Raw genomic sequence first — 11,756 nt, forward strand, 5'->3', positions numbered from 1 at the left:
AGATGCTTCCATACCTCCACAGGAATGTCATCAGGACCAACTGCCTTTCCATTTTTCATTCTCTTTAATGCCTTTCTAACTTCCCCCTTACTAATCATTGCCACTTCCTGGTCCACCATCCTCTTCTACTCTCCCTTCTCTATCATTTTCCTCATTCATCAACTCCTCGAAGTATTCTTTCCATCTAGCGAGCACACTGCTGGCACCAGTCAACATATTTCCGTCTCTAGCCTTAATCACCCTAACCTGCTGCACATCCTTCCCGTCTCTATCCCTCTGTCTGGCCAGCCTGTATAGATCCTTTTCTCCTTCTTTAGTGTCCAACCTCCCATACATGTCATCGTATGCCTCTTGTTTGGCCTTTGCCACCTCTACCTTTGCCCTGTGTCGCATCTCAATGTATTCCTTTCGCCTCTCAGTGTCCCACTTCTTCTTAGCTAACCTTTTTCCTTGTTTGATTTCCTGTACTGTGAGGTTCCACCACCAAGTCTCCTTCTCTCCTTTCCTGCCAGAAGATACACCAAGTACTCTCCTGCCTGCTTCTCTGATCACCTTGGCTGCAGTGGTCCAGTCTTCTGGAAGCTCCTCTCGTCCACCGAGAGCCTGTCTCACCTCTTCCCGAAAAGCTGCACAACACTCGTCCTGTCTCAGCTTCCACCACATGGTTCTCTTCTCTGCCTTTGTCTTGCTAATTTTCCTCCCCACCACCAGAGTCATCTTCTTTGCTGTCTAGCCACACTCTCCCCTACCACTACCTTACAGTCGGTAACCTCCTTCAGATGACATCGTCTGCACAAGATGTAATCCACCTGCGTGCTTCTACCTCCGCTCTTGTAGGTCACCCTATGTTCCTGCCTCTTCTGGAAAAAAGTGTTCACTACAGCCATTTGCATCCTTGTTGCAAAGTCTACCACCATCTGTCCCTCCGAGTTCCTTTCCTGGATGCCGAACTTACCCATCACTTCTTCATCACCCCTATTTCCTTCACCATCATGTCCATTACAATCTGCACCAATTACGACTCTCTTTCTGTCTGGGATGCTCAGAACTACATCATCTAGCTCCTTCCAGAATTTCTCTTTCACCTCTAGATCACATCCTACCTGTGAGGCATAGGCACTAATCACATTATACATAACACCCTCAATTTCAAGTTTCAGCCTCATCATTCGATCTGATACTCTTTTCACCTCCAAGACATTCTTAGCCAACTCTTCTTTTAAAATAACCCTGACTCCATTTCTCTTCCCATCTACACCGTGGTCAAATAATTGAAACCCTGCCCCTAAACTTCTAGCCTTACTGCCTTTCCACCTGGTCTCCTGGACACACAATATATCAACCTTTCTCCTAATCATCATGTCAACCAACTCCTGAGATTTTCCTGTCATAGTCCCAACATTCAAAGTCCCCACATTCAGTTCTAAGCTCTGTGTTTTCCTCTTCTTTTTCTGCCGAAGAACCCGCTTTCCACCTCTTCTTCTTCTTTGACTTCGACCCACAGTAGCTGAATTTCCAACGGCGCCCCGCAGGTTGACGGCGCCGGTGGCGGACGTCGTTAACCCGGGCCACTACCGATACGGTATGGAATTCTTTGGAGGAACGCTCATATTTGTTTGGCAAGGTCTTAAGCCGGATGCCCTTCCTGACGCAACCCTCTGCATTTATCTGGGCTTGGGACCGGCCTACAGTTTGCACTGACTTGTGCCCCCCATAGGGCTGCATTCAAACGTGGACTTAGTATAAAAGGGTGAATTTCCTTTTTCCTTAATTTTTGTTCAATCGGTATACTGGAATCACAATCATCTCGCTGGCTCGGGAGCGGAAAGTTAAGCGGAGATCTTCGCTAGTGACGTCGATAAGCTCGAGAAATTCCAACGAGCTGATTTCGGTCCTCTTGGCAGAAAAACGTCTGGAGCTCCGGAATGCGTGGACCATTTGAATTCATATTTCACATGTTTACTGAGGCACCATTGAGACAATATTACATCCCAAATACTAGAAAAAGTTGGTTTGGCAAAATACAGTATTTCCCTTTTAAGACTTCACTGAAATCTTTCAGGGCGGCACGGTGGCCGACTGGTTAGAGCGTCAGCCTCACAGTTCTGAGGACCCGGGTTCAATCCCCGGCCCCGCCTGCGTGGAGTTTGCATGTTCTCCCCGTGCCTGCGTGGGTTTTCGCCGGGCACTCCGGTTTCCTCCCACATCCCAAAAACATGCATTAATTGGAGACTCTAAATTGCCCGTAGGCATGACTGTGAGTGCGAATGGTTGTTTGTTTCTATGTGCCCTGCGATTGGCTGGCAACCAGTTCAGGGTGTACCCCGCCTCCTGCCCGATGACAGCTGGGATAGGCTCCAGCACGCCCGCGACCCTAGTGAGGAGAAGCGGTACGGAAGATGAATGAATGAATGAATGAAATCTTTCAATTATCCGTCGGTGTGAATGCGGCTGTGAATAGTTGCTAGTCTATGTGGATGTGCCATGGGATTGGCTGGCAACGAGTCCAAGATGGACCCCGCTCCCCCCCAAAGTCAGCTGGGATCGGCTGCAGCTCACGAGCGACTCTCAGGAGGATAAGTGCTACAGAAAATGGATGGATGGAATTTGAACAACAAACCCAGAAGAAATGAGTCTGCAGGGTAGTCTGAGCTTCATCAGGCCACAAACAAATTGGGATAAAGATGCACATGTATAAAGGTTTGGATGAAGATTTGGGACAACAAAAACAATGTTTTTCTTTCAACCGAGTTCATTGAAGAAAAAATCTGCTGAAAATGAGACGTGATTCGATTCATCTTCAATAATTGTAAAGCTTGAGGTACAGTGTACAGTTGTGCAAGTTTAGCAAATAAATATACATTATTTTGGTAATCCTAATTGACCGAACACAGGAAAAGTTGAAGTAAATGTATTTATATTACACAAGGTAACTCAATGTGCTTTACATGATTAAAAGCATTTAAAAACAAAGAGAAAAAATAAAAGTACAACCCAATTCCAATGAAGTTGGGATGTTGTGTTAAAGATATATAAAAACAGAATACAATGATTTGCAAATCATGTTCAACCTATATTTAATTGAATACACTACAAAGACAAGATATTCAATGTTCAAACTGATCCACTTGATTGTTTTTGGCAACTAATCATTAAGTTAGAATTTTATGGCTGCAACACATTCCAAAAAAGCTGCGACAGGTGGCAAAAAAGACTGAGAAGGTTGAGGAATGCTCATCAAACACGTGTTTGGAACGTCCCACAGGTGAACAGGCTCATTGGGAACAGGTGGGTGCCATGGTTGGGTAGAAAAGGAGCTTCCCTCAATTGCTCAGTCATTCACAAGCAAAGATGGGACGAGGTTCACCTCTTTGTGAACAAGTGTGTGAGGAAATAGTCCAACAGTTTAAGGACAATGTTCCTCAACGGACAATTGCAAGGAATTTAGGGATTTCATTATCTACGGTCCATAATATCATCCAAAGAGAATCAGAGAATCTGGAGAAAACACTGCATGTAAGCGGCGAGGCCGAAAACCAACATTGAATGCCCGTGACCTTCGGTCTCTCAGGCGTCGCATCAAAAACCGACATCGATGTGTAAAGGATATCACCACATTGGCTCAGGAACACTTCAGAAAACCAATGTCAGTAAATTCAGTTCGGCGCTACATCCGTAAGTGCAACTTGAAACTCTACTATGAAACGCAAAAGCCATTTATCAACAACGCCCAGAAACGCCGCCGGCTTCTCTGGGCCCGAGCTCTTCTAAGATGGACCGATGCAAAGTGGAAAAGTGTTCTGGGCTCCGACGAGTCCACATTTCAAATTGTTTTTGGAAATTGTGGACGTCGTGTCCTCGGGGTCAGAGGAAAAGAACCATCCGGGCTGTTATGGACGCAAAGTTCAAAAGCCAGCATCTGTGATGGTATGGGGCTGTGTCAGTGCCAATGGCATGGGTAACTTACACATCTGTGAAGGCACCATTCATGCTCAAAGGTACATACAGGTTTTGGAGAAACATATGCTGCCAGCCAAGCAACATATTTTTCATGGACGACCCTGCTTATTTCAGAAAGACAATTCCAAACCACATTCTGCACGTGTTACAACAGCGTAGCTTCGTAGTAAAAGAGTGCGGGTACTAGACTGGCCTGCCTGCAGTCCAGACCCGTCTCCCATTGAAAACGCGTGGCGCATTATGAAGCGTCAAATACGACAACGGAGACCCCGGACTGTTGAACGGCTGAAGCTGTACATCGAGCGAGAATGGGAAAGAATTCCACCTACAAAGCTTCAACAATGAGTGTCCTCAGTTCCCAAACGTTTCTTGAATGTTGTTCAAAGAAAAGGTGATGTAACACTGTGGTAAACATGATCCTGTCCCAGCTTTTTTGGAACGTGTTGCAGTCATAAAATTCATGAATTAAATAAAAATAAATAAAGTTTATGATTATTTGCTCAAAGCAATCAAGTTTATCAGTTTGGACATTAAATATCTTGTCTTTGTAGTGTATTCAATGAAATATAGGTTGACCATGATTTGCAAATCATTGTATTCTGTTTTTATTTATGTTTAACACAACGTCCCAACTTCATTGGAATTGGGGCTGTAGAATTAAAACAGCGTACAGTGCCAGAAATAGGATTTAAAAGTGGAAATGCTCTAGAAAGCATGAGAAAAACGAAGTTTTTAACCTGGACTTCAAAACATTCACACTTGTGGCTGATGTCATTTCCGCTGGCAACTTATTATTATATTTAGTACGATTTCAAGTCGGACAGCCGAGAAAAAAACCATTATGTGTTTTTATAGTCGTGCTCAAAAATATTGGCACCCCTGGAGTACAGGGGAGACTATGATGCTACAAAATGTACCTCTTCCATTTAGTTTTGACATCTACAGTGACGCTATTTACAGAACGAGATTATTGTAAAAGGTCAAAAGAATTCCATGGCTTTGCTGCAGCCCGAAAGAAAGAACCTGGCGTCCCGTCAATGGGATGTCATCCGGGGCGGTCTCCAAAGCGTCCGTGGAGATGTACGGGGTATCGCCGATGTCCACGTCACTCAAAATGGGACAATAAGTCTCATCGACATTCACAACCTTACTCAGAACAAAAACTCCCCATAAACTATTCCAAAACATTTTCCATAATTGTACCCGTTTTGTTCTTTCACTTTCATTCTTTACGGTTGGGTCAGCGGAGGCACGTGAAGACGTGATAGCGCCAGGAAGTGCCCTTGAGAGCATGGATGGCATCCATTTAACGAGGCTTGACGCAGGCTTCGCGCTTCGCAGTTAACCTCTGCCAACCCCGTTGGCCGGTTCAGTGCCAATGTCATTGACACTGAACCGGCGCCAGCGCCGGCTTGGCGCTCGTGCCGACATGAGAACCTGTTCTTTTCTTTGTATCTTCACATCTGGATTGTTTCATGTGTTATGTATGGATATTGATCAACAGGGTATATGTGACACTTGAAATGTGCATGGAAGTTAGCCCCCCCGAAAATCTGCAATCAAGAATTGTACACTTGGACGCGTTGCGTGTAAATCCCGCCTATGACATTTCTGTTGACAACGATGTGTTCATGTTTTGGCACCGACACTCATTAGACGTTTCATGTCGAGTGAAAATTGGTCGCCGTAGTTGAACAGGACAAGTGGCATACCGAACAAACCGAGTAGCATTGTCGTCGCTGGCGTCGGCTGAAGTCCTGTAATCTTTCCCAAATGTTCATTTCACAGCATTTAGCATGGGTGTGCCATCAAGTATGTGTTTGCGTCACCCGCGTGTCGCCCGTCATCTCACTTCTAAAGTGTGCTTTTGAATTTGCATCAGGCTGTGGTTGGTGTTCACATGATTCATCAGGGCAGAGCTTAATTGGACTTGAGGGAAGTTGACTTTTCACCTCTCTGATGACCTTGCTGAGAAATACAGCGCTCGAACGAAAGCTGCGGGCCTGCAATGGTCCCCAGAGTGAACATAACCTTTACCAACGGGTCATTCCAGCAAATCTGCGCCATTTGCTTGTTGTAACTCTCTCAAAATAAACCTACGTTTCTTTTCTTTTCTTTTTTTTTTTCCTAACTCTAAATCTGGTCATGTACATATCGAACTGCTCAAACTGCATTTACTACTCAAAATGTATTTTTTACGTCACTGTTTTACTATACAAAAACGGAAAGTAACAGCGGAGTTTCTAGCATAGACAAGAAATATAGACACGTGGCATTTATGCTGAAATCATGTTGACATTGAGCCTATTAGTGATTTAACAAAAACGCATTTTAAAAAGTAAACAAATAACATTCAAACAAATCATAATTTAGGGAACAGGACTGTGCTAGCATCATTTGGCTCACAGTTCTGAGGTTGCGGGTTCAAATCCGGCCTCCCCTGTGTGGCGCTTGTGTGTCGTGGCTTTTCTCCGGGCACTCCGGTTTCCTCCCGCATCCCAAAAACACGCATGCTCGGTTAATGGAAGACCGTAGGTCTGAATGATTGTTTGTCTACATGCGCCCTGGGATAGGCTCCAGCGCGCGAGTCCTTCTAATATTTTAACCACCCAGCGATCATTGAAATATCATCGATTCAACGGAAAAAACGTAGTGAAGAGTGAACTTATTTCTGGCCTTCGGGCAGATATTACTGATTCGGCCTCCTCTGGACCATGTGACTTGTGGCATATTCCACATTTCGTTCGAGGGGGTAATGTGTTAGAGTAACAGGACTCATTGCAGACCCAGCCTGTGACACGGCCCAAATGGGAATTTAAATTTGTTTTGCTGTTTTGTTTTTTTCAAGAAAATAAAGCATAGTTGGGATAAGGAGTAACACAAATGTGTGAAAAATATAACATTTGTACACGACTTGAATTCTTTCGAATTTGAAGAAGCGGGGACATGCAACGTCAGCTATTTCCCCCAGTGTTCAATGTAGCTTAAATTTTAAATTGCAATTATTAAGTATACACTTTGAAATAAAAAAAAAACAAAAAAACAAATTGTACAGTTCATTTCATTTCAATGGTACCGATTTGGTGTACACGCATTGTTTTGTACTGTCTTGTCGTCGTCGGGGTTGTTTGTAAACTGGAGACTGACCGACACTGAATCGCAGGTGAACATGTACACTCGCGGACAAGTTGGAGTCCTTCATGACCCGAGCCAGCACGTTTTAGGAATGCGGGCAGAAGACAAAATACCCAGAGAAATCCCACGCAAGAACATGCAAACGCATGAACCACTCGTCCACCGTGGTATTTGTACAGGATATAGTATATAATATGTTGATCCATGTATCGTGGTCACCACAATGGTGTTTGAACAGTGTTTTTCAGCAATATTACAGAATTCGGAATAAGTATTATTAGACCCCGCCCTCTTGTTCTTGTCGGCACGAATTCAAAGCCGGCGGTGTAAGATATCATTTCAGAGGGAGCAAAAGCTGACGACACAGCAGGGTAGTCGTTATCTCGTCTGCCTCACACGGACGGACGGAGGAGAGGTTGGAGTCTTGGCTCAGACCTTCTTATGGGAACTTTGCGTGTTGCCTCCCTCAGGATTAATGCATTCATATTTTCCAGCACAAATGATTTTTTTCCCTCGGGCAAAGTTCTCCCCGCAGACACTTATCATTCTCCTGATTCCAACAGAGTCCTTTTACTAATTAACCAACTTCTTTAGCGAACATTTCCTGGTATGTTGTGGCAACACCCCACCCCCTGTGCCACCAATTCATTGCATGTTCACCACTCTCTGAAGGAGGTTTGCCATATATTATGAATAGAATGTTCTGGAATATTTGTGTTGCCCCCCTCTGATCTCTCTGAATAACAACAGTCAATACTTTCCCCACAAAATCCATTTGTCTCCGTGCGCCCGAGGCATTTGAACGGAGGTCCCTTTGATGCAATAAAGCACGGACGGAAAGTCGCAGGTCGACTGGGGCTTCGTTTGACCAGAAAGAACTTTTTTGTTTTGATCTGAATCTGCACATGAAAAGCTTTGTTGTACTTTTTACAAGTTCACCTCATAAATGGAGTTGGAGCAGAAACTGGTCGGACATGTCACCTGACATTGATGCGAATGACACATTCAACATTCCAGGGTTGCGTCAAACTACCCTATAAAAGGCCTGCTCGCCTCCGTCTTCAGCACATCCTCTCAGCATCAAGCATCGGGACTGCAAAGGTAACACGACGCAGCTTTACACCAACTGCCATTCCTTTCGTATCATTTCATCAACTCAATTTCAGCGACTTTGTGTTTTTACACGGTCACCATTGAAGAGCCACTTCTGTATTTTTCCGTCATTGCACAGATGGCATTTACTCTGCGCTCGTTGTTCCTCCTCTGCGGGATCAGTGGACTCTTGGCTGCAGTCGTAAGTCAAAAGTTCACCTGATGACTTTAATCAACATATTTACATGTTGGCGAGATCTGAGTCTGTTTTTAACAACGTGTTTTCTTCTCCACAGCGGGCAGACAAGAATGGTTTGTCGCTTTCTTTTATTATGAAACTTCCTTTTGGTTTGACACCAGATTGAGTTGGCATACTGCTGTTTTCTGTCTAAAACAACAATTGTGTTGCAGGAAATTACTGTCCTCAGGGCTGGACTCAGTTGGATGACAAATGTTACATCTTTGTCCAGCAGCAGAGAACTTTTATTGATGCAGAGGTATGGCAGTCTGCGATCCAACACTGGATAAAATTACAGTACATGAAATTACGCCTTTTAATCCTAATCATTGAGTTGCACCTTTGTTTTTTTCTCCCATCAGCAAATCTGCATACTTAGAGGTGGGAATCTGGTCTCTATCCTCGACGCCAAGGAAAACGCATTGGTCCTCGAGCTGATTCGTGACACGCTTGGTGACATTCAAGACACCTGGATTGGACAGCATGATGGAGTTGAGGTAAAACATTGACCAGTGTAAAAGTTCTCATGCAACAGTATCAGTTGTTTTATTCTTAGTTGGAAATGAATTGTAATATCTTCAGTCCTCACCTCACCGCTTGTTCTCCAGACTGACAGTTGACAGTCTAGTACGACTGTGGACGTCACCGCACAATTGAGCACAATCATGTACACGCCGTCTTTGCGTCTGACTCGATTGCAGGAGGGAACCTTCCTCTGGACTGACGGCTCACCTGTGGACTTTGGTGCCTATACCGCCCCTCAGCCTGACAACTTTAATGGCGTGGAAGACTGTGTGGAGATTTCTAGCCAAAGTAAGAATGTTTTCTTTACCTACGCCGCTGTACTAATTAATGTTAAATGTTTTCGGGTACTTTGAGCTACAACTGGTTAATACTACATTATATCAGAGAATACAACAAACTATTTGCAGTCAATCCTACCTGCAGGGAAGGTCATAGTGTCTCATCTAATGCTCTCTCTCTCTCTCTCTCTCTCGCTCTCTCTCTCTCTCTCTCTTTCTACAGCGGAGGCATGGAATGATGACGAATGCACTGACGTGAATTTCTTTGTCTGCATCAAAGAAGCACACGAGCACTGATCAACTCAACCACCATCGCATCAATCTTCAAAAATGTCTTTTCCAAAATCTTAAGAATCGTCTGAGAAAATAGCTGACTTCCAGTGGTATCTTTGTATCTATCTTTTGTCTCCTACGCAGTTCAATTTTTTCTTGATGGCAATCAAATTTGGAAGCTCAAAGGGTATCTGTAATAAATGAAGGAATCTCTCAAAGCACCTGTTTGTTTGTGTATGCGAGTCTGCTTACATTGCTCAATGGTCAACCTCCAACCTTGACAGTTTATTGACTTAGGAGAAACACCTCATTTGTTAACATGGACTGCGGCACAAGTATAAAAATGAAACCAAGCACTAATGTCATGAAAAATGCAACATACACCTACCTGAACACAAACACACTGCATGGCTGCTCGCATGGCAGTCAGCGGCAAGATGCCAAGGCAGCAGTTTCCATGTTCACGAGGTGATCCTTCTTGTCAGACATCACAAACCCATGGACTTCCAATGCACCACATCAGTCAAACGAGATCCAAAATTATAGTCTTTTGTCAAGGATCCTATCACGTAAACACAAAGAGGATCAAAGAAAACACAAGCTTCCAACTGCTACCGAAAGAAAAGGGCATTCAATATGTTTGGCCACACAACTGGCTTTGACGCATAAATGCTCCCTGATGCTCGACTGAAGTGCTTGGAGATCCCGGGAGTCATTTCTGCTGTGAAAACTAGGTGCCCTGACTTCCTTTTCTTTTTACAAAAAGTCTGGCAAAAGGCAAGTTGAGTATGCAGAGGTAATCCTTTGAGACTTATCTTGACTTTGGGGCGTATCTTTGGTGAAAATCTGGGTCAGACTCCAAACGCCCCAAAGTTCCAACAGTTACAGAATCATCGACAGTATTTGCCAAGTATGTTAAAAAAATACAAGGAATGTATTTTCCTGTAGTTTGTATAAATTACTTTATACTAATGTCACTTTGGGAATGATTAGCTAAAGGTTTGGGGGGGGGGGGGGGGGGGGGGCGCGGAAACTGATCAAAATCTAACCAGACATTTTTCACAGATAATTGACCATGTACGAAGGGGTGGCCAGCGGGTTGGTTCAGCACAGGGCAGAAACCTCATATCTCCAAAACCGTCACTTTACAGGAGAAAGAAGAAAAGAAGGTTTGTTGATGTCGTTATCATTGGATTGTCAAAGAAATCCGGACATTTTCCAACCAGGTCTGGTCAATAATTTGTAGTGGCGGTAATGCAACATGAAGCTGAATGCCAACAACCGTAAAACAAGAAAAAGAAAAATAATTTGTACAAACCCAAAGACAAAATATTTAATGTTCAAACTGATCAACTTAATTGTTTTTAGCAAATAATCATTAACTTGGAATTTTATGGCTGCACCATGTTCCAAAAATGCTGGGACAGGTTCATGTTTACCACCGTGTTACATCACCTTTTCTTTTAACAACATTCAATAAACGTTTGGGAACTGACGACACTAATTGTTGAAGCTTCGTCTGTGGAATTCTTTCCCATTCTTGCTCGATGTACAGCTTCAGCCGTTCAACAGTCCGGGGTCTCCGTTGTCGTATTTTACGCTTCATAATGCGCCACGCATTTTCGATGGGAGACAGGTCTGGACTGCAGGCCAGTCTAGTACCCGCACTCTTTTACTACGAAGCCACGCTGTTGTAACACGTGCAGAATGTGGTTTGACATTGTCTTGCTGAAATAAGCAGGGGTGCCCGTGAAAAAGACATTGCTTGGATGGCAGCGTATGTTTCTCCAAAACCTGTATGTACCTTTCAGCATGTATGGTGCCTTCACAGATGTGCAAGTCACCCATGCCATTGGCACAGACACAGCCCCATACCATCACAGATGCTGGCTTTTGAACTTTGCTTCCATAACGGTCCAGATGGTTCTTTTCCTCTTTGGCCCGGAGGACACGACGTCCACAATTTCCCAAAACAATTTGAAATGTGGACTCGTCGGCGCACAAGATGGACTGATCCATTTTGGATCAGTCCATCTTAGATGAGCTCGGGCCCAGAGAAGCCGGCGGCGTTTCTGGGTGTTTTTGATAAATGGCTTTTGCGTTGTATCGTAGAGTTTCAAGTTGCACTTACGGATGTTGCGCTGAACTGTATTTACTGACATTGGTTTTCTGAAGTGTTCCTGAGCCCATGCGGTGATATCCTTTACACATTGATGTCGGTTTTTGATACAGTGCCGCCTGAGGGATCGAAGGTC

General features: G+C 44.1%; 1 protein-coding gene across 2 annotated transcripts; it reads left to right on the forward strand.

The window, feature by feature from the left end:
* The first annotated feature begins 8,088 nt into the window (after positions 1 to 8,088).
* LOC133412549 (galactose-specific lectin nattectin-like) lies at positions 8,089 to 9,722 on the forward strand. Of its 2 annotated transcripts, none has more exons than XM_061695942.1 (7): positions 8,089 to 8,196; positions 8,327 to 8,389; positions 8,484 to 8,499; positions 8,599 to 8,684; positions 8,788 to 8,922; positions 9,127 to 9,238; positions 9,452 to 9,722. In XM_061695942.1, the coding sequence occupies exons 1-7, from the start codon at positions 8,092 to 8,094 to the stop codon at positions 9,523 to 9,525; spliced, it is 591 nt and encodes a 196-aa protein (XP_061551926.1). In that variant the 5' UTR covers positions 8,089 to 8,091; the 3' UTR covers positions 9,526 to 9,722. The 2 variants fall into 2 exon arrangements, with proteins under 2 accessions (XP_061551926.1, XP_061551918.1); XM_061695934.1 differs by having other exon boundaries at positions 8,172 to 8,196; positions 8,295 to 8,389.
* Positions 9,723 to 11,756: the final 2,034 nt, after the last annotated feature.

Source organism: Phycodurus eques, chromosome 1, assembly GCF_024500275.1.
Source record: "Phycodurus eques isolate BA_2022a chromosome 1, UOR_Pequ_1.1, whole genome shotgun sequence".
NCBI lineage: Eukaryota > Metazoa > Chordata > Actinopteri > Syngnathiformes > Syngnathidae > Phycodurus > Phycodurus eques.